The following is a 23,482-nucleotide window of genomic DNA, read 5'->3' on the forward strand; positions in this document are numbered from 1 at the left end:
AATTTATTTAATAATGCAATAAGCAGATCGTAGCCGTCTGAATCTAACGAAACGCAACATGTATGAAAAGATGCTGAAGGTGCACGCTGATGGTTTGTTCCCTTGATGTTAAAGGTCTTAAAACATACAGGGACATTTTGTTTCCAGTATCCTGTTATTAAGATTAAAACTGCCAAACTAGAAAATCATAGAAAAGGGGGTGGGAAAGGGAAGGGAAGAATAAACATTTTTTATCAGACTTTACTGCTGAGAGAAACTGTCATTTGTGTTTAAAAATAAAAAGAGAGAGAAAGAGAATCCAGGCGCGCTTCCTGTGTTACCGCCGGTGTCCTGCAGGTGGCGCCGGACTTTAACAATCGAATCCGACTGCACAGGAAGTACAGAAGCGCTGGAGCGGTGTTTGCTAGTTAGCTGCATGTTAGCACGATTCATCTTCACGGAATTAATAACGTAAAAGCTCCGCATGCACTTTTAATGACAGCGGTGTTTTTTTGTCGGGTGAACATTTTGTTCATAGCAAGATGTCGGACAGAAAGCGAGCAAGAGAAGGAAGGAAGGAGAAGGAAGACAGACGAGACCACAAGAGGGACAAGATACCAAAAGATGATTTGGAGAAACTGAAGAAGCACACGAAAAAAGTCAGCCAAGAAGTCCAGAAACTGAAACACATCGAGACATTGTGAGTAACTCCAGTTCCACTCTAGCTTTTCCTCTTTAATCCCGCAAACTTGTGCATGAATTATAAATGCGTCTTAATAGACACTCATTTTCTTCTTCTGCATTTAAGGTAAAGTTGATCAAGCGTATCCACAATAAGCGAGGGGGCAGCAACTTCATGTTGTTATTTTTTGTTTTAATGTTTTTGGCAGCATACTAACCATTTTTAATCTCTCTCTCATGCAGCTATGAGAAACCTCCACCGGGATTTATTAAGGTAACGTGTTCACAGTAATAGACAGCTAAGAGTAAGAAGTAAATTGCATGTGGCTTTTTTCAGGTGGAGACAAATCGTGAGAATTGGTGACAGTGATCGGTTTGTGTTGCAGGAGCATGAAGAAAAACCAGAGGATTGTATACCTGCAGAACCAGGAAATGAAGACGCCAGGAGCTTCCTGGCCCACGCTCCCACCAAAGGGCTGTGGATGCCTCTAGGGAGGGAGGTGAAGGTGATGCAGTGTGAGTATAGTGTGCCCGAGTTTGTACTGACTGGAATAAACATGCTGTTTACAGTTCTGCTGATGCAAATGCAGTCTTTAACTAAGTTTTTCACATCCCTCGGGAATATTTTCACAGCTACAGGAGTTAGGTGTTGATATCAGAGGTGACACTCATTGCTAATTAGGCAATCAGAAGGAAATCTATCCCAGGAGGCAGCCTCTTGCCTTCAGAACAGGGGGCATAAGACACATGACAGTAGTGATTACTCAGCTGCTCACTTCAGCGTGCTTATTTTAAAATTTTATGCTTGTCTTCAGTGCTGACTCTAACATATTTTCATTATTAATCTCCTAGAGCTGTGCAGTTTTTTGGGCCTGGCAAGTTTCAGTCCTTTAGTTTATGTTTTTAATTTACAGTGCATACACTACAGGGTGTCTACAAGTCCTATAAATGTATGAAGTGTGGTTTGCTGAGAACCTAAATGATTTCAAGTACAGCCATTCCACCCCTTGTTAATATTTTTATCTGTAACAGAAATTGTAATCTTATTGATAGTATTTATTTCTCATGCTTCTTTACTTAAAATTAATTATTTGAAAAATTTAAAATCTGTTAAACAGGCTCACATGGATGCTGGGAAATGTTTTGAGTACGGTTTATTAGTGAGGTACCAGCAGCACTTATAGGTCTGGAACTGTAGGTGGGAGTAAATCTCCACTGTGAGTAGGCAGCAGTTATGATAGGTGATAAATGTTAACTGCGAGATCTTGACATTTATCACTGTGTCTATTGTTTTTATGACAAGAGTGATGGACCGAAGACTAATAATTGGTGTTGCAGAGATTATCTTCTGTCTGTTTTTCCCAAAACAATGAATGTCATTATGTTCAGTGTCCATTTATTCTTTCGTCCCACACATTTTCATGGTGCGAACAGCCCGAGCTCAGACACAAACATGCGCACGCACACAAAAAAGTGGTGTTTGTGTCTTTTTTTTAAAAATCCTTCGTGAAAAACGTGTACATTTGTCGTCCTGTTTAAAAGAACGGCGAGAAATTACTTCATTTACGGGGTGAACAGAATTCATGCAGACTCGCATTAAAAACACTCGAGTCGTTCACAGATGCTACGCTGCCACTTGAGCAGTTAATCGGTGTGAAACTTGGATATAAATTGCTGATTTGTTTTCAGGGCAGAAAAAGTGATAATGAATTTGAGATGATCTGTCACTGATAATCAGGCACCTCATCATGAGCAGCGTGTTTTTTCGTGTGCGACTCTTGAGTTGCTGTTGCGTGGGGTTGTTGTGTTCCTCGCTGACTGCTGTTCAACAAAATCCAATTCAATAAAATAATATTTCTTTCAGGAATTTTTACAGTTTGTCTTTTAATGCAGTTTGAGTTGTCCTTGATTTGCTTTATTAGCTAGCAAGTATTGAACTTAAACTTAAAAGATGACAGGTGGTCTAGACTGGGCTTGCATACATATCCACCAATCAATTTATTAGGTACGCTTTGCTAATACCAGCTTGGAACCCCTTTTGACTTCAGAACTGTTTTAATTCATAATGCCATAGGCTTGTCTACATGTACTTGGGGATTTTTGCATATGTAGGTTTTTCAGTAAGTTTTGGTCAGTTTTAGATGTTCGGTCAGTTTTAGATGCCTAAACTGAGCTTTTGAAAAGCTCCTTTCAGGGCGAGGCTTTCCAGGAACTCTGCGGTGACATGTGGACAAGGAAAATGGGGTTTTTTGTCTTGCAACATCAAAGGTGTGCGGCTTAATCTCCTTTTTTGACGTCAGACTGTGGCCATGTTATTGTTTGTAAGGTTTTTGATTGGCCAGTATTTCTGTACAGTTGGGGTTATAACACCACATGTTTCCTTGGCAAGCACTTGACACCACTTGAAGTTGTTTTTGGTGTTTTCATGTGGACCGAAATGTTTTTCAGAACGAACGCGGAAAAATCCTTGTTAGTACACATGAACCATGAACCACATGAGCCATAGATTCAACAAGGCGCTGGAAACATTCCTCAGAGAACCATGTTGACGTGATAATGTCACACAGTTGCGGCTGATCATCCTCCATGTAAATTTCACGACATCCCAAAGGTAGAGTGACTTGATTGTCATGTTTAAGAAACCATTTTGAGATTATTGTCATGGACACTGTAATTATGAAGGGATGGACATGGTCAGCAACAATAATCGGTGTGGCATTTAAATGATGCTCAGTTGGTACTAAGAGGCACAGAGGGTGCATAAGAAGACATAAAACACATCATTACACCAACAACAACTTAAACTGTTGAAACAGTGCAGGGTGGATTCCTGCTTTTGTGTCGTTGGCACTAAATTCTGAAACCTACCAAGTGTTGCAGCCAAAAGACTCCTCAGACCAGGAAACATTTTTCCAATCTTCTTCTGTTCATTTTTCACGAGCGTGTGTAAACTTTACCTTGGTTGTAACAAGTGGTTATTGAGTTAGTGTTGGCTTCCTATCAGCTTCAAGCAGTCTGTCCATTCTCCTCTCCTCTGACATTAACAAAGCACTTTACCAAGGACAACTGCTAATCCCTTTATATTTTCTTTCTCTTTCAGACCCAACACTGGTTGTCTGGGGAAAAACCCAGTAGATCAGCAATTTCTGAAATACTCAGACAAGCCCATCTGGCACCAACAATCATGCCACGTTCAGACACATTAAGAACTTCAGCTGCTTGTCTTGATCATTTCTGCATGTCTGAATGCACATGATGGCTGCCACATGATTGGTGACCAGTTGGTGCATCTGCGTAGTCATTTATGGCAACTCAAAATAACCATGACAACTGAGCATATTCTATTGAACTACTGTTGAAAGCACCATGAGTTCGGGTTATTTTGGCAAACTAAAGTTCTTGAGATGAAGAAAATCAGTTTTACGTGGGACATCTGTTTAATAGCAAATCTGCCAAGTACATGAAATGTCTGATTCATTAGAGAAACAATGATTTTTGTTTCCTTTTGTAAAGGCTGGAGGTGCAAGCGCTATGGCCACAGGACAGGTGATCGGGAGTGTCCTTTCTTCATCACAGGCAACCAGAAACTGGAGCACTTCAGAGTGGTGAGTTTGTTTACTGCTGTAGAAAAGTTGGTCCACCCACGGTTCCTTATAGAAGCCGTGAAAGCAGTGGAAAAAAGTTAGTAGTCGCGTTTATGTCATGGAGCTATGACAGAGACAAAGTTTGTGTCTGAGACCAAAGTTAAGTAAGGTCACATTTAGTTTACACATGTGGGCAGCAGATCTCTGCACACAGCTCGTTCCAGTGTACTTTTAATGAAACGGTGCTCGCTGCAGGAACGCTCAGTCCCTGCAATGATTACCATAAATGCAACTGTGTCATATTTTCCTTCCTTCTATTGTCTCGATATTCCTAAAAGTGCTGACACAACACTGTTTGGAATATGTAGTTCCTGGATATAGTGTGAATTGTAGCACCTTACCTTCTTTCTGTGTGACATTGTGTTATATTTTATTAGGCACACGAAGACCCAATGTACGACTTGATTCGGGAAAACAAAAGGAATGAGAAGGAAACCAGGTATGTACAGTCATTTTCCTGCTGTGTGCATGTTGGTCATGTTTTTTTTGCTATAATTTCCCAGAGAAAGACTCATAATTTTCCACAGCTATTAAAGGACACACTCGAGACTCGTAATACTCATGTCATATACTTGAAAACTCAGTTTTTTCCACTGTGTCCTCTCGCTGGAGTGGGACAATCTCAGATGACCTGGAAAGTCTCTCATGGTTACTGGCTGCTTGTGCCAGTTTCTAGCAAATACTGTTTGACACCAGGAAGTTTGAATTTGAGGCTAGTTCAGGAAGAAGTGTGCGCGATTGTGCGTGCACACGTGCAGAGCAGCATAGCACACATGCTTGTGTATTTTTGCATGCATATCAAAAAGGTTATTTAAAGGCCAGTGGTGCTTTGAAGTCTACTTGCGTGTCTGTGCCACATTCATTTTGGCATCTTCTTTGAAAGGGGAGCGAAACAGTCCAACCTCTGCCAGCCTGCTTTCTAATTGCATGTAAGGTGCTGTCTATTAAATTGTGCTTGATGCGTAGCCTTGTGTCACAATTGGATAATTCATGAAAAAGTTAGGAAATTAGAGTTTTGGTTTTTTGTTGTTAGAATTACTGGTGTCTGTGTTTATTTTAAGCATTCTCACTTTTTATATTCTTTAATATTCTCGGCTTATTATTTGAGTGTATGACTTTAAATTTTATCATATATTTCGCCCAAATAGTTTTTTCGGGGGCCACATTTTTGCGTTGAATATGATGACGTTTTTCTCTCAGAGCACCACTTCAGTTCAAGAAATAGGGGACAAAAGCTGAAGCCGTCATCCTGTTCAGAAATTCCCTCCAGAGTTTGGCTGAGCCTGACGTGAAGCAATAACAGTCTTACTAAGCTAAAGAGCGGTGGTATTTTCAGAGTTACAGTCCATTTAGGACAAATTTCCCTGGAAAGAAGTGCCTTACCACGCTGCAGCAGAAGGATTCTACTGGAGCCATGTAAGTTTTGTTGTCACCTTACTGCTCACGTGTTACAGCGTGACTCAGAAATGCAGTATGAACACTAATAATTATGCCAGACATTGAATAGCGTACTCTGACACGTGCTTCCATAACAAAATATAATCTTGCTGCAGCTTCTTTAGCACAAATATCCTGCATAGCTTACATGTTATTTATTAACTTTACTCTGGTGATAATTCACACATGCCATTTGTCTTTTTTTGCACTTGAATTGTCAGCTGCTGTACACACAACTGATCATAGCACAGCAGTGTCCTTCAGCCTTATTCTCGCAGTGTGTCTCAAGCTGATGCAATTGTTTTCTAAGAAATGGGCTTTTGCAAACATAGTATTGATGCCCAGTTGAAGCAATTTCTCAGTGGAAATCTATGGACAACGTTTGCTAGCTCTTTCTTCCTCCACTAACATCATCAGTACACACAAACTCTACTCTGTGTATCTGGTACAGCTGCAGCACGAAACGGAGTCTGTTTGAGCACAAGACAAACCCCTGCACTTTATTAGGTACACCTGTCCATCCTGCTGTATATCAGCCTGCTGGTGGAGATGTAATGGTGTGGGGGAATATTTTCTGTGGGTCCCTGAGTACCAGATGAGCATCTTTTAAATCCAGTTTGTCTGAGTATTGTTGGCATTTCCATCTCTTTATGACCACAGTGTACCCATCATCTAATGTTTTGTAACCCAAAGTCACAAAATATTAAAGATACACTGTTAAATCTTTAAAGTGCAAATTCTGTTCCAAAATATAGCCGGGATGTTCGGGAAGTCTTTGGTGTCACTGGACAAGTAGCCCAAAAACACCTTTTAAAATCTTGCAGTCGAGCTTGTTTTAGAAGGACCTTACCTCCTGCACCACCACCATCACCACCATCTGGATGGTTCAGGCTTTAGAAGACCAACTCTGTGACAGGAGTCTTTGGCCTTGTTTGGTGTGATTGGCTTAGAGGAGAGAGGGGAGAGCTGCAGGAGGAGGATGAGGGCAATGGTCTCGTTTTAAATCCTGTTTGTTGTTTTGTTTTTTCCTAGTTTTCTGTGTACTGCAGGTTTTAGTGTGAGCACAATCAAGTAAAGGAATTATAACTAAAAAGCTATTTTAGCACCTTAGTTTAAAGGTCATGTAGACATGTAGAAGAAAAAATGGCTGTTTTGGCTTCTCTTTCTGATGATTATTTCAAATGTTTTGAACATTGTAAACTGTTTAGACAAAGAAATTGTGATTAAAAGATTATTCTTATTCTTTTCATCTACTCCGCTTTAGATTCCTTTAGAGCTTGTGTAATTTTTTTCTAAGGGAGTCTTGCATCACTGAAGGGCCCTCAATACACTTTTTTTCCTTTGAGTCCTGCCCTTCCCTCTGTGTTGTCTGATTGGCTGCCTAGACCAGTTTAAGAAAGCAGCTAGAGACACCAGTAGTCTCAGTTCTGTGAGTCAGAGCCTTCATTTGTAATGGATTTGTCTTCTCAAGTGTGTTTCATGTAAAAGAGAATACATCAAAGCATGCAGATGCTAAAGATATAATAATATGTAAGTCTTTTTGAATGTTTCCATAATTGTTTAAGATTTTAGTATAAACACAAGAAAGACGAGAAACCGAAAAAACACTAACATGGGCAGCACATCTTCGGTAGCAGTAGTCGTAGATTTTCTTTAAAAACAAGATAATTGAGTGAATTAACATCAGGTAACAGGGTCCCTGATGTTAAGAAAACTCATCTCCTCTTTTTTCATTTCAATCTCCCACAATTTGGTGTGCTTATTAAACTTAACCCCAAATCATACATGTGTACAGAATGTTTTCTTACAAAACTTAGCACTCCAACAAAAGTGAACATTTAAATTAAAATGAGTTTTACTTGTTTGGCAAAGATAAAGATATTTATGAGTGAGTCAGACTTCCCAAAAAACTTAGAAGAAACCATTTTAAAAAAATATGCCATGAAACAGTGGATGACCAAAATTACTGAGTTGTTGATTACTTATTTTCAAAAGTATGAAGTCATTATTGTCTCCTCCTCTTTGGGTTTAAGCAATAATTTTCAGCCCAATTCTACTTTTTCTGCATAATTCATCATACAAAATGTAATCAAATGTAATTTAAAATGGAAAAGATTAATTAAAACTTTATGCTCAAGCAAAAATTATTATATGCAACATTCTCTGACTGGAAGAAATTTGTTTAACATTTAAACCTATTTTCTGCACATTCCATTAAAATAAAATATTTTTTGTGTTTACCTCACTAAAAGATCCTTCACACACAAAGACTGTCAGTTTTAATGGTTACTTGGACAGGGTTGCTAACATTGGAAGAATCCGCAACCAGTACAAGCTGGGCAGTTTAGGGTGGCTCACTCCGCCTTTTGTCTTTTATGGAAAAACTCAAAATAAGGTCAGTACTGGGACAAAGACAGTGTGCTGCTCATGATCTGACATTTGAGATACGTTGCCAACCATGGGCAAAAATCAGTATGCAATAGTAATCCCTCATTACTCGTTACTTGAAAAAGTAATCAGATTACAGTAACGCGTTACAAGTAACGCGTTACTGCGCCCATCTCTGGTCCTGCACCTGCAGTTTTAATGGTTACTGGACTTGCTAAATACGCACCACAAGTGGGCATGGCTCACTCTCGCCTTCCTGCCTTCCTCCTTGTCTGTGCTGCTCAGTGACATTTGAGATACTTGCCAACCTGGGCATCAGTATGCCTCGGCTGTGCTTTCCTCTGCTCCAGGACACCACTCCTCCTGCCTTCCCTCCTTGTCTGTAGGATCCAGCAGCTGCAGCAACTGCTCCTCTTCTTCATCCTCCTCCGACTCAGATCACCATCGCACCATCGAAGAGGAAGAGGAAAAGAAGGACAAAAAGAAGAAAGACAAAAAGAAGAGAAAGACGAAGCGAAAGCACAAGTCCAAAACTAATGACTCCTCCGATTCAGACTGAGGGCATGCTGATACGCCAACTTGAGTATTACGTGTTTTGCACGTAAAAAAGGAAAGAGACTGAAATGCAGCACAGCGAGACTGAAATGCAGCACAGTGAGATCTGCACCCTGAAGACGCCCCCATGAGCTTTTTCCCCTCAGGTTAAAAGCTGTTTATGCACCAAGCATGATGACTTCTCCCTCACATTTTTTTCCCCCTAGGGCGACAACTCGCCTTTACATCCTCTCTGTCGGCTCGCACAGCACAGAGTCCGATGGAACAGCAGCTTAAGTATGTATGTGTGCCTTGGTACATATGTTTGTCAAAAAGGATTTGCTGCATGGGCGGTGACTCTTCAGCGAGTATGGAATGAGACTTCTGGTTTAAGAGAATGTTCTTACATCGATTCTGGTAAGGTCATATTCAGAGATTGTATTTTTCTCTGGCATTGCATTCTTATTAAAAACTTTGATTGTAGAGTGCATTAAATGAAAATGGGTGGAAAAAATGTAAACGTTGGGGTGCTGTTAGAATGTTTTTCCACACGAGCCAAAATGTTTGAATGCTTGCGACTGTACATAAACATTTGGAAAGATTTGAGGTTGGAATATGCTTATTTGCTCTGAGGAAGCCACAGAAATGTGGAAAGAATCTTTTGAGATCTCTGTATAGCCATATACAGAGACATGCACTGCAGTCCTGAAGTTTTCAAGTCATCTTTAAGTATAACGATCAGGCTTCGCAATGCTCTAGATCGGGTTTCAAATGTGAGGCCCATGGGCCAGAATCAGCCTGGCAAGGACTCCGATCCGGCCCACTGCATAGCTTTGGAAAATGTAAAGGAGGGCTTAAATTTCACTGTATTTTAATACATTTTACTGCATTTCCTACTGATAAAATCCTCCCTCATGACCATTCATACGACACCAAAGTAATTATGTCAAAAATAAACAACTAAATGACAGAAAATTTCCCATTTTTTCACTAATTCCAATAGAAATTCCTTTTTTTTTTTCACAATGAGTCCACAGTAAGACAAATAAAAGCATAACAGAAAACTTTCTGTGAATTAAAAACTTTGCCCAGACTGTCCTGTGATTATAAAACAATGAAGTATCAGAACTTTTTCTCTACTTTTAGACATTTATTTTTTACAATTCCGAGTCCAAAGAGTCGTGATGACAGATATCTTTCATTTGAAATTGTACTTCCCTTTTCTTCTGTTAAGATATCTGAGGGATTAAATGTGTAGTCCAACTTCTTCACACTGACAAAAAGGGGAGATTCCCTCTGTCGCTGCTCTGTTGACAGGGTTGTTGTTTTTTTGATGATTTCTGTGAGAGGGGATGTCTTTAATATGACCCTGTCGGAGACCACAGCTGTAGCTGAGCGCAGAAGCTCCACCCACCCACTGTTCAAACTACCTGAAAGACAGCAAATCAAAAGCCTTAAAGGGAGCAAGAAGGGGAGAGGAAAGGGCTCGTTTCAGACAGTGAATGAACTGAGAGTTTGCACCAAGTTTGTTGTAAATAATGGATGTTTTTAAACTTTAATGCAAAGCAAATCTGGTGGTGTCTGTGCATAAAAATGTGCAGCAGGAAATGAGCATAATAAGTTCTCTAGAAACATTCCAGCTCTATAGTGACAAAATCTGTGAGAAAGGGAGAAGTAATCATTTCAGGGAATTCAAAAAGAGTCGGTGGTTGTCATGTGTCATGGATGCTGTAGCCGGGCGTCACTCCTTCCCGAAACCAAATGAGTGTTTCCAGGTGGGCGATTCAGGAATCTGATTGTTCTGACACTGTCTGGGTTCATGTGAGAAAATGGTTTTTGACTCTAGCTCGTGTTGCCTTTGACTTGATGTTTTTTTAGAAACTTCACAGAGAGGCTGTCCATTAAAAATTGCACTGCACAGTAATGGGGTGACCTTTATAGCCAAGCAACATTTTTCTTTTGATCTTGTCCTGCTAGCGGTCGGACGATACTTAAAAACAGAATAATTTTAGTATACACTGGACAGGAATCCATGCTCTATGTGCTTAGCTACCATCAAGAAGTCTTCAGATTGACTTCTAAGAGCAGATTTGCAAGCAGACAACAGTAGCTACTTAAAACAAGCATTACTCTTTAAGCTACAGTTGAGGAAGTCTGCTGCTTCTCTTCTAAACTACACACATTCCCTCTTCCTAATGACCCTGACAGAGACAATTACAGTAGACCTACAGGGAACAAGCAGGCAAGATTTCCATTTAGATTTGAGACTAAGGCTTTCTGAATAGCTCATACACAGGGGACTGTATGTGTTTGTGAGAAATTACAGATCCATCAAAGAGTAACAGATAATGCAGCCATGAGAGCGTCTTAGTTGCTTATTGAGAGCATAGATCCAAGTTTTCTCTCGTCGTGCTTGACTCTTTTCTCACTTGCTTTCTGCAGCAAATTTCTTTCTTTTTTCTCGACGGACCAATAAGCGAGGATAAATCAGCTTCCCTGAAACATTTTGTTCCGTGTTGACTTCTCTCTCTCTGTCTCTCGCTCGCTCTTTGAGTAGCACAATGAATCTCCCAGATGAGGTGCAGTCACAGAAAGCAGCTCTGAGGGAGGTTATGCCACGTAGAGAGAATTTGGTCAGTGGAGAGGCTTTATTAAAGCACTCCGTCTTTTTGGACAGGGTGCAGGTCAGACAGGCTGCCAGACCCGAATCTCTGTGCTGATTGTGTTTTAGCCTCAACATGCAGTCCAGATTGTGAGCATTTGAACAGTTGCACATGTTTTATTCTTCAAACTCGGTGTCTCTCTGCAACATTCACTTTCAGATAAAATAAAAAATTCCCTAAAGGGCCAAGTTTCATCTTTAAGTTAGTTCACATCAGTTTGTTAGTATAGTGTTTTCATTCATGCCTACACTCACTCGCCTCTTCATTGGGTACACCTGCCCGACTGCTCGTTAGTGCAAATCAGCCAATCACATAGCAGCAACTCAGTGCATTTAGACGTGTAGATGTGGTCATGGCAACCTGGTGAAGTTCAAACTGAGCATCAGAATGGGGAAGGAAGGTGATTTAAGTGACTTTGAATATAGCATGGTGCTTGGTGCCAGACAGGCTGGTCTGCTGGGGTTTTCCCACATAACCATCTCTGGGGTTTACAGAGAACAGGCCAAAAAAAGAAAGTATCCAGTGAGCGGCAGTTCTCTGCTTGGAAATATCTTGTTGATGCCAGAGGGCACGGAGAAATGACCAGAGTGCTTTGAGCTGATAGGAGTGTAGCAGTAACTACAGTTATGTTATGCAGAAGAGCATCTCTGAACACACTATATGTAAAACCTTTAAAATGATGGGCTACAACAGCAGACGAATGCACTGGGTGCCACTCATGTCAGCAAAGAAGAGGAAACTGAAAATACAACTCACACGGGCTCCCCAAAATTTGACAGTAGAAAACTGGTGAGACGTTGCCTGATCTGCTGAGTCTCGATTTCTGCTGCGACAAACAGGGTCACAATTTGTTAAACAACATGAAACCGCAGAGCCATCCTGCCTTGTATCAGCGGTTCAGGCAGGTAGTGGTGGTATAATGGTTCTGGGGATCATTTTGTGGCTCATTTTGAGCCTTTTAGTACCTACTGAGCATCATTTGAGCACCACAGCCTGCCTGAATATTGCTGCCGGCCATCTCTATCCCTTCATAACCCCAGTGTACTCATCTCTTGATGGCTGCTTCCAGCAGGATAACGCTTCATGTCACAAAACTCAAATCATCTCAAACTGGTTTCTTGAACATGACAATAAATTTACTCTACCTTTGGGATGTGTAACAGGCAATTGACCAAATGGATGTGCAGCTGACAAATCTGCAGCACCTGTGGGATGCTGTCATCCATCGGCACCTTGTTGAATTTATGCTAAGAAGAATTAAAGCACTCCTAAAGGGAAAAGGGAGTTCAACCTGGTAAGACTTTAGGTTAGCTGTGTGTGGATTCAACTTGTAATTTGAAGTTAATAATGTATTTCCAGACATTAAAGGTTGTTATTTCCCCCAAAATAGGCAGCTGGGTTAATTTAAAAACAACAAGGGGCAGGGATAGCTCAGTAGGTAGAGTGGTGGCCCCATGATCGGAAGGTCGGGGGTTTGAATCCACTGAACGGCTACCCTGAGGAAGGTACCGTCCCTACACACTGGGCGCCCAATGGCTGCCCACTGCTTCACTGAGTGAATGGGTTAAATGCAGAGAGGAATTTCCCCACGGGGATCAATAAAGTATACATTATTATTAAAAAGCAGGTGAACACATGAAAATAATAAAATAGAAAACCAGCTGTTATACAGTGGAATACAAGTTATCTGGATGAGTGGATTGGTGTGTTTAAGAAACCCCTCTTTTATGTCTGCAGTATGTCATGAGTCCTTGTCAACAATCAAGCGAAGACCTCGAAGCCTCGGAGGACTCACAATTACAAAAGAAGCCCTGCATCATTTTGAATCCAATTTCTGTGGGATGCTGAAAGAAAACATGAATCTGTCAGAAAAAAAAAAAAAATCATGGATAGAGCGAACTGAAGAGAACAAGGAACGACTCACTAGCCGAAACACCCATTCATCATCAGACTCGGTGGTGCTTCTGTTTGAGCATGTATGGCTTGCCAAAGGAACTGGCACGCTGCCATCTATTGTTATTGTTGGTCTATTGCTGAATGTAACAGGGTGGTCTATATGAGCATTCTGTGTGCTCTAATTAAGCTAAATGCACTGAAACCCAGCGGACAACGCTTCGTTATTAAACGATGATCCTAAATCGTGGCCCGTTTAATCACTTGATCTCAGCTTGAATGAAGACAAGTCTAAAGGTAAGAGCATCGTGTTTAGGCAGGTAAAATCTGATTTTGACGTTCTCTGCTGAAGACCAGTCTTCTGTTAACAATCAAATCTGAAGCAAAAACATGCAGCTCTTCAGATACGTATGGTCTGGATTTGTTTTCCAAAATATGGGAGGAAAAAAAGAAAAGTAGACAATTAAACCTTTATGAGCAGAGCTGCTGCACTTAACTCATGAATAATAACCATGTTTGCCAAAAGGGAAAATTAAGCAGCACCAAGTCTTCCCTCTGTTTTGATATTGTTATCTGATATGACATTAAAGTTTCACACCAGACGTGCAGATGAATGGAGGTTGGCCCGCTGTTTGTGAAACAGGATGTGTCCAAATCAGAGCGAGTTACACAAGTGACAACTGACATCTATAAAAAGAAATCAGTCCAGTGCTTACCTTCTGAGTGCAACACCAGAAATGAGAGTGACTCTGCAGTTTTACCGGCTTGCACTGTGAGTCTCCACTTGATTGAACGCATCATGCAATGCTTTTTTAGGAGTGTGGGCTGTCTTAAAGCTATATGGCGAAATAGAAGATGAAAATATGACCTCATCTCTGAGCCCTTCAATTTGCTCTTGAGCCCTCTCAAGTTAGAGTCGGGGATCCAAAGGTCACAGTGACCGAATGACGCAAATAACACAGAGGGATAAAAGAATGCTTTTGTTTGCTTCCCCAAAAGAAAAGCAGCAGTAAGTGCTGTTTATAATATATTACATACCATATCAAGCATGCTGAGTGTGCTCACGCAGCATTCATAGGTCAAACAAAGATTTATTATCTGAGTCAAATCTGTATGCTTGCACAGAAAAACAAAATGTGTTGACGAATCTTGAAAAACACATAAAAATATCTGTTTTCTTCCTCTTACATTTTTGGGTCAGGTGTGCCTGTCCTCGCAGCCTATTTATGGAGTCAGATTGGGTGTGAAGTCGAGGACGCGGGCTGCCATTTAAACGGGCCGAGCTTTGCATCCTGTGTTTTTCGCAGAGAGAAAAATAAACAGAATGAGGGACTAAGAGATTTCTGCTGGGTGTGTCGCTCCAGATTGTTTGCCAGGACGAACAGGGCTCCTGTATTAATCCTCCTGCTGCTGCTCCCGCTGAGTGGAGACGAGGACGAGCTGCAGAGCTGCCTGCCACACACGCTCTTTTTCTCTTTCAGCCACAAATGCCACTCATTCTGGTACCAAGCACAGCAGGTAATTAACGATCAAAATTAAAGGGACGCCGTGGCTCGGAGATGCTGCAGTCTTTACAGAGTGCCTGTAACATTATGCTCCCAGACAAAGTAACACTAGAAGGTCATAATCCCACTCTCCAAACAGGAGGACATTCAATAACCATGAATTATTGAAAGCACTGTTCCCGTTTGCCTTTCCTTTCCCGAGAGACTGAAGGCCGATCTGCTTTTGTTTCATCAGTTACTGTGAAAAAAAAACAGACGTCTCCTTCGGATTTGAGTTGTTTGTCAGGTATAATCTGTTCAGTCGTTGCCGTAGCAGGCCCACCATTTGTCATGTTGGTGTAGGCTCACTCGGGGAGGCAGAAGTCCTTTCTAATATTTCATTTTTTCCTAAATTATTCTCAGCCGAAACATAAGCGTGTATTTATTTTCAGCCTTGTAAATTCCCTGTGCAAAGTCATTAATGATGAACTGCAAAGTACATTTAGTCCTCTTGAGGAGACAGTCCCTTCTTTATCAAGAATGATGCGTTTTTTTAAGGATCGTAGTTACTAAAGACATCAGGGAAAATCAGCAAGAGCATGAAGTAACATTTAAGTATATGATGTAACACAGACTATTGTGTTCTGCTCTTTTCTTCTCTAATCAGTGTTTTCTTCCAGCCTGTTTTTTACTCTTTTTAATAACTTCCAGATAGCCTACACATATGCCTTTACACATGATCCATATTGGGTTTTAATGTCATTTTTGATTGCCCTGCATCTAGGAGTATAAACAAACAGTAACAAATATAAATCAGAGAAGAAGAAAATACATCAAATACACACCATTTGTTTTCATTTTCTTGGAAAGTGTGCTTTACTGTGCAAGAATGTTATAACCGATGAACAAAAATCAAACTGGGATGGTCATCTTCTTGCTTATCTTGCAATTAACCTAATCCAACGCTGATATCAAATGCTTTTGGGATGATAAATTAATCTTTATAGCACATATTTTGGAAAAGGTGCTTCCTGCTTCTTCAGCTTCCAGTTTTCTGTGATCCTGATATTCCTGTTTGGTGATTTTGCTCTTGCATCCTTATCCAACACCCTACATACACCTACACACACCCATACACACCACTGTCACCACACGCTCCCTCACTACATGTTTAGTTAAATAAATTGACAGAGGGAAAATGAGGAGAGGATTACTTTTACAGAGTGAAGGTTTCCTCTCAGAAATACTCTGTAAAACAAGAATAAAGTTTTCATTTCCCTTTCTGTATGTTGGCACTGCACTTAAAACTGTTATTAACCAAACCGAGCTAAGCTTTGGGGCTAAAATAGTAAAATAACGATTTTCCATCCTGTAGAAAAATAAATAATTACTAAAAAGTCCCCTTCCTCCTGTTCACCAGCGGCTGCTTGAGCTTTGCTGCTGTCATGCATTCGTGCATCCTCTGTTTGGCAACACAAGCCAGCCAGCAGACGGCAGAAGAAAAGAGGAAGTGGAAACATCAGCACTATCTCTACGGCAGAGGAGAGAGAGAGAGAGAGAGAAGGAGAGGAACCACCAGTGAGTGACACGCTCTCACACACACTCTCTCTCTCTCTCACTCACAACACACACACAACTCCGGACATCGGCGCCTTTTAGTGGAAGAAGCGTCCTCGCGTCGTCAGGTTGGTGAAAGCCTCGTTTCCCTCTTCCTGCAGAAATGTTGATGTTGCTGAAATTCCGTCTCACTTCCTTCGCGTTGTGGCGCTAAATGTTCCTGGGGGGTGGCTCGCCGTGTTTTTGTGTGTTCGCTGCGCTCTCGCCACGGCATGCCCGAGTCTCTGTGCGTTACACCGGAGCGAGGCAGCGAGTGTTCCTGCGCTCACGGCTCTCTCCTGCCTGTCGCTACTTTGTTTTCGGTGGCCTCACAGCGGCTCCGGGCGCTGTTCTTTTATTGACATGCTCTTTCTGATTTTTTTATTTTTTTTTTAAGCATCACTGCTCCCTCTCTCTCTCGCAAACATGCATGTTGAACTGCGATGCATAAATGAAAGTGCCAGCAAATCCAGGCTTTGTCCTCGGTTTAGTTTCTTGTTTTTCCCCTTTTTTGAAACAAGTGCACAGCAACGCTGCAAGTTGCGTGTTTGCGGCAGATATACAGCCAAGAAGCAGCCGAGGTCTCTGCTTTTCCCGGCTTGTGTGATGGAAGTGCATGCTGCTGATGGCTAAATGCAGAAAAAAAGGAAGAAGAAGAAGGAAAAAGCTGTACGTCCCCCCCCCCTAATTAAAGAGCTGCTTTAATTGTGCGCGGTGTGTAACTCCAGCCCTGCACGCTGGCCACACCGCGGGCCTGTGATTAGGCAAGAGGAGGGAGAGAAGAAGCCGGACAGCCTCTGATGCATGCAGAAGCTCTCTGCTATCCTCAAAACGAATCAGAACCTGCGATACCAACATGAGCTTCACTCACACCCTTTAAAGCTGTCTCCTCCACTTCTCTCTTTTCACTTCCGGTGTGTTTTCACCTGACCTCCCCTGTCAAATCAATGCGTAATAAACTTCTGATTAGTCTTGTCCCTCAAAAAAAAGAAAAAAAAAGAAGAAGAAGAAGAAGAATCTGTTGTCACTCCTCCCCTTGCACTGGCTGGATATCCAATTTCTTTGGGTAGAAAGACAGTAGTTAATCAGTTTTTCGTCATTGCTGATTTAATAACCTTCTGCTTTGTTTTCCTGCCTTACTCTTGTGGAAAGAAACAAGACGTTAGACCACATTAGACCTCTGTTTGCAAAGATTTGGCCCTAAGTAGCTCCCCTTCTTCTTCATTACAGCAGAAAGTATATTAATATTGTAGATAAACAACACAGGGGCTGGGTGCATCATTCCCAAGCATTTCGTCTCCAAATTGCTCTTACGAGGAAAGACTGTGGAGTAGATCAGCTAATGTGAGATGTATATCAATTTTGATTTCATTAAAATACGATATCAAATGTTCTTCCAGCGTAGCCGTCGGATATCTGGACGTATTGGGCCCAAAGCTTCCTGTTGTGTGCGGTGGTCATAATTTAATAACGAATCCAAATGCATTACTCAAAGTAATTAAAAGCCTAAATGCCAATCAAAGGATAGCTGATGATTTTGCGACTTTGATTCTTCCGGTGCATGTATTTATTTTTTTAGTTCTCCCTACAGATTATTTACTGTTTGCAGCCAAACCCAAAAAAAGAAAAACTTCTGGCACTGAAATCTTGTCTCTTGTCTGCAGATTCTATAAATTCATAAGCAGATATGTGTGGATTGGAGTGATTATTATCTCAACACCTCATGCTGTGATTGAGAGTACACGACGAATAGGTAGAAATCAGTGAAAAACAGACTCAGAGTCCATAGACTAAAGGGATGTAATGGATGTTAAATCTGAAATAACCTCCTGTAACAGGATCGCTGTGACTTGATTCCGATGTGCAGCTTCAAATCCATCGCACTGTGTTTTCCCTGCAGTGAAACGAGAAACAGTCCCATAATGCTTCCCTGACAATGCTTTTAAACCTGTGAGATAAGACGAGGCGGATGGAATCAGTGCTGAAGATGAGAAAATCTACCAATTTGATGCCACGAATCCCACTTTTGTAACCACCGTTTCATTATTCCTCCCTCACTTCAATCTGTAGCTGTTCTAAAAAGACCTCAACAGCAGACAGCTCGGCGTGTCTCGGCGCTGTCCTCATCGCATCAGTCATCGTGCAGCCCTGGGTCTGCGCTGTTGTCTGCGTTCGGACCCTCTGCTCCTCTGGGCAACTTCTGGCAGAGTGAGAGCTCGTTTATACGCCCCGTTAGCCGCCAAAGACGTCCCTGTTGTGATGGAACCGCAAGCATGTTGGCGTCATCGTGTCATGGCGAGATTGTAGCCTAGAAGCAAAAGCACTGGGACACATGCAGTCGTTACACCGGAGATGCAGAACTTGACCAGAAGGGATTCACTGGAGTTGTTTTTCCAGTAATAATGTCCATAAGAATATTATTGTATGCATTTTTTCACTTTTGCCCTATATATGCACCCCGTGACTTCTTATGACTGTGAGTTACAGATTTTCAGCAGAGGTCTGGCACAGCTTTACCACTCAAAGAAGGCCATTTATGAGCCATACTGGGGAACAGAGCGCTACCTGTAGCCCCATCAACCCTGGCTGTGAGGTTCACCGTGTTGATCCAGCAGAGTCATATTTCAGGTTTACGTTCACACGAGGGACCCGTGTGCTTAAGTTTTTATCAGCCGCGGCAAACCTTCATTTCTTGTTAGCTCCCCTCGCCCGAGTAAATATTTCTTTAGCTCTGCAGGGTTTTAAAAATCAGCAGTAGAAATGGAGTGTTGCAACACAAGAGCAAAACAAAGTTGGATGATGAAATGCGGCAGCAGTGAGTCACCAAACAAACTGATGGAATTAAAATTGAGTACTTGGGCCTTTTTTTTTTCTTTTTTTTTTTTAAATCCTGAAATATAATCCAGGAAATCAGATTAGTACACAGAGGCTGAGACGGAGAGGCATTTGGGGAGAGGATGGGTGCCTGCCCTCGCCTCTTTGACTTGCATCACATGTGAGATCCTTCTCTGTACCCATTTGACGCTCCCTACTGTTTGGCATCTTCTCACCACCTCCTCAAGTGCAACCCTGCTAATTTCCTACTCCTCACGTCTGACAACCCCCCCTCGCCTTTTTCTTATTAGCTTGCTCCCTCGCTTATGCTTCCTTTCTCACACATGCAATCCGTCTCTTGCAGTTTCCTCTCAGCTGCGCACTCTCACGTTGCACCCCCCCCCCCAATCTACTTTTTCACTCTCTGTTGTTGCTCCCCAAGGGAAGCCGAGGTATGTAAATTGTTTTCTCCCTGATGTATCCCGAGCTTACTGCTTGTTCATCTTAAGCCGCAACCACGTAAATGCAAGTTGTTCCAAAAACAACGCTTTTAAAACTGAAGCGATCTTTATCCCACGAGTGCTTTTAGCACCTGTTCAGAAGCAATCTCGGTCTATTACAGTGAGCTGCCGTTCAGGTACAGTGAACCCGTGAAAATGCAGGACACAAACTGACTATTAAGACCCCATCGGTCTCTGTCATTCTGTCCAAAGACTCTCTGCTTCTGTGTGACGCCAGTAAAACTCAATCCTGGAATTCTCAAACTGAAACAAAGGAAGTAGCATTTCCAAAAGTCTCCGTTTTGGGAGTTCTGAAATGCAGGATTGCGTAAATATAGTAAAAGGCATGTGTTTTAGAGCAAAAACATATTAGCGCGGTCATGAAATATGAGGTTAAAAAAAAGCTTCACAACTGTCTATGCCTTTTTAATAGACGTTTAACATTATTATTAAAACAAAAAGTCCCTTTAAAAAAAAAAATCCTTGCTGTTATCCTTGCTTCCACTAGTCATAGATAGGCCTGTCATTGTACAGCTTCAGGGGAGATTAATTTGCAGTTCCAAATTAGTTGAATGTTGCCTTGCATAATTGCTCCCTGTGGTATGAAGTTAATTAAAACAGTACGTAGGTACTGAAGGTGCAGTGGGGAGGTGCCAGACAGCCAATCAGACATAGATGGGTGAGAAGAGATCTCATCGGTACTGCTGCCATGTTCTACTCTTTACTTTACTGATTGTTGCTTCGGGCGAAGTTCAGAGCTGATCAACTCGATGAGAGTAAATGAGAAAAAACTGATGGAGATTCTTATTGTTTTTTACGACAAACCGTGATGTCTGGCGGTTGCATAAGGCAACACGCTCGTGGGTATGTTTTGACCCTTAACCTTGGTTGGGCTTGTGTAACTCCGAGCCCATCCATTCTGAGAGTATGAATCGGTTTAAGCGGAGAGCATCCGCTGGTGAATTTTTCGGTCTAAGTCTAGACTTCATGCGGCACGAAGCGGCCCTAGATGACCCAGAAACTGATATGGATCCCTCTGTATGCTCGCTCTGCCCGCTGCATTCCAGCCGTGGTACTGCCGCAGAGCTCTGTAAATACTGAGTGAGAGGTTAGCCAGCTCTCTTGCTCTGTGTTTGTGGTATTTAGCATCTCTTAGCTAAGAGGCTCTCAGGCTTAGAGCCTACTGACCCAGTAGGATAAATGAATAGATAGCCTCTCTGTCTACTATATCCCCACTTAGCTGTGCGAGAGGCTCGAGATGATTTTACATTTATAGCTGGCCACTTTTTCAGATGGCCCAGCTGTGAGCAGGCATTAGGGCCTGCTGTAGTTGGATCGTCCTCACGTGCTGTGTGTTTTCAGCATCACTCGATGCATGAATTATGGCATGTGTGCACAGGTGCTGCAAAGATTTGCAAAATTCTCTGCTGTGTCAGTTTTTATTTCTCTCCACTGCTCGCCTGAGTCATTTTTACAGCTGCTGGTGTGTCAGTATGACCCAGGTGCTTCAACCAGGTTTTATTATGTTGTAAACTAATTATAGCTTTTTCCCCCCTGTGTGTCTCTGAGCCCTTTGGGTGGTGTTTAATATTACAGGTCACCACCTAATGTGTCTTTTGGTGTCCATATATCGATGGTTGTATCAATACTTCTGTTCCCTCTTTCTGTCAATCCATAAAAATATGATATGCCAACACTAACTGAGGAACACACAAGTCACTGCTGAGTCCTGATCTCAGTAATTTAAAAGGAATCAAAGTTGGGAATGTAAATCTCTTTAGGTATATCTGGCCGGTAGGTGCCCTTGGTACCTATTTGGACAGCCTGCAAAAAGAGAAGACAATCCACACTGTACATTTACTCCACTACTCACTAATTCGACCTGCCTAATGGTTAAAAAACCTATTATCCACAAAAAAAAATAAAGACCGTTACCAAGCTAAGAAGTGCATTTCTTGTTCTCAGTGATAAAAACTCGAGGATTTAGGTTCTTAAATGTGCCCCTTAGTGTCTTGTCCACTTGGATCTTAAGTGAGCATGAATTGATGGAAGTGCCCTAGTTTTCAGCGCTGCTCTCCCCGAACTGTGCTTTTGATTTTTTATTATCCTTTTGATGTTAGATTTGTGGAAGTCGAGAGAGAGACTTTTATGAACTTGTTTGCTTTGCACATAAAAGGCAAACACTTCATCGTACTAAAATAACGAAAAATTATTGACGCATTTATTTGACTTTCATCTGATGTAAACTCTTTAAAGAGGAGCCCCACCAGTTGCAAATATCAGCACTGGTTTTGGAGAACTATTGCGTAAGTGGAAAAAAAAGCATAAATAAAGGCCTTTTGGATACAGAGGGAGCTGCGTGGAACCTGGGGATTATTTAAATACTCGGTTGGTATTAAACCTCCTAGACCTCTGTCTGCTTGAGGCTAGCGGCTCCATGCTACTTTATCCACATGCAGCGTAACAAACCCAAATTTCTGACCAGACTGATTGTGGCCCTTCTGTTTCATTGTTGGTGCTGGTGCAAGTTTTTATTACGGTAAAGTAATGTAAGGAAAACATTAAGTTCTGCTGCATAGAGTTCAGCAGTTCTTTAAACAGTCCTTTATTGGGTCTGAGAGTGTTATGTGCTGCAATAAGTAGAGTACTTTTTAGTAGAATAATAGAAACCAAAGTTTTCTATTATTCTACTTTTTACTTCACCCATTTTGACACTTTAACTCCATAAAATGACCACTTCAGAAGGATTCCCGCTAGTGGAAGTACTGTGGTTTAAAGTGACGAGGGCTACCTGGACAGAGTGTGCATGAGGAAGGACGCCCGTTCACCCGTGCTATTCTCACAAGGGTGCAATTACATGTCACATAGACTTCGTCCTAAGAAGCTGGCAGGTTAAAGACCGTTTAATATTCTCACATGTGCCGCTCGTCAAGTGACGTTGTTAAAAGTTTAAGGGCATGTTGGAAAACGGCTTTTCAGGGCTGCATGTTTTAAGCTCAACAGTTATTGGACAAGATAGAAGGTAGCAAAGTCCCGAGAAGTCCTTACAGATCCCTCAGTAAATTTAACAAGAGCTTGAGAGCTCTCTTAGTTTTCTTTGGGAACTCTTTATGAGACCTCTCTGTAAATCCAGCAGAGCTTGCTTAAAGGAATTACCCAAAAATGTCCTTTAAAAATCTTGCATTTTTTGTAGAAGAGTGAATTAGAATTGAGGTGAGAAACCCGCAAATCTATTTCACCCTTCATTTCCAGTGTTGTTGTGTTTTTGTGGGTTTATCTGTCTTCATCGTTCTTCTGTTTCTAAAAGTCAATTTGAGCAATTATTATGAAGTCTGAATTTTCTTTGATTTATGTATTGGTTAAAAACAACTCTGTTAAGACTTAATTTAATGCTTTCTGTGACTGGAAGGAAAGCAAAAAAAAAAGAGGAAGATACTGTTAAAATGAGTAGCTGCAGTTTTTTAATGGTGTTTATGCCTCACAAGCCTTAACACACAAATATGAACACATTTTCATGTATTAGTCTTTTTGGGGTGCTTGCTATATTTCTTGTTGCTGCTGCGAGCTTTTTCATTTCTGGTTATTTCTGTTAATGTGAGAATAGAGGTGAGGGGAACGGTGCGATAACGCTTGGCTAAATGAACGGTATAATTAATGTATGGGCTGAGATTGTGAATTTTATCCCTTTCTGGCTTGACGCCTCTGTGATGTCAGTGCAGTAGGAGTGTTTTCTATTAGACAAGTCAAGGCTACATCTACAGAGAGGAGATTTAGGAGTGGAGGGCCTCTCGTAATATACCAAGGTCACCAGCTCGCTCGTTCTCTCCAGGTCTGGGAACTACAAGCGCTGGATTGAAGATATGTTGCTT

General features: G+C 41.6%; 2 protein-coding genes across 2 annotated transcripts in view; both read left to right on the top strand.

Moving 5' to 3' along the window:
- The first annotated feature begins 369 nt into the window (after nucleotides 1-369).
- rp9 (RP9 pre-mRNA splicing factor) lies at nucleotides 370-9,269 on the top strand. The gene is given in 7 exon segments (XM_031729283.2): nucleotides 370-679; nucleotides 904-934; nucleotides 1,047-1,176; nucleotides 4,174-4,265; nucleotides 4,682-4,743; nucleotides 8,516-8,536; nucleotides 8,538-9,269. Coding segments are annotated over 7 exon segments (645 nt in total). The 5' UTR covers nucleotides 370-521; the 3' UTR covers nucleotides 8,689-9,269.
- A 6,920-nt stretch (nucleotides 9,270-16,189) lies between these two features.
- The window catches only part of elmo1 (engulfment and cell motility 1 (ced-12 homolog, C. elegans)), a 100,414-nt gene continuing 93,121 nt past the window's right edge, over nucleotides 16,190-23,482 (top strand). Inside the window, exon 1 of the mRNA XM_031729285.2 lies at nucleotides 16,190-16,388. The gene's annotated coding sequence lies outside the window, so the exon portion shown is untranslated. The remainder of the gene's footprint in view (nucleotides 16,389-23,482) is intronic.

The sequence above is a fragment of the Oreochromis aureus genome, linkage group 22 (genome assembly GCF_013358895.1).
Source record: "Oreochromis aureus strain Israel breed Guangdong linkage group 22, ZZ_aureus, whole genome shotgun sequence".
NCBI classification, from domain to species: Eukaryota; Metazoa; Chordata; class Actinopteri; order Cichliformes; family Cichlidae; genus Oreochromis; species Oreochromis aureus.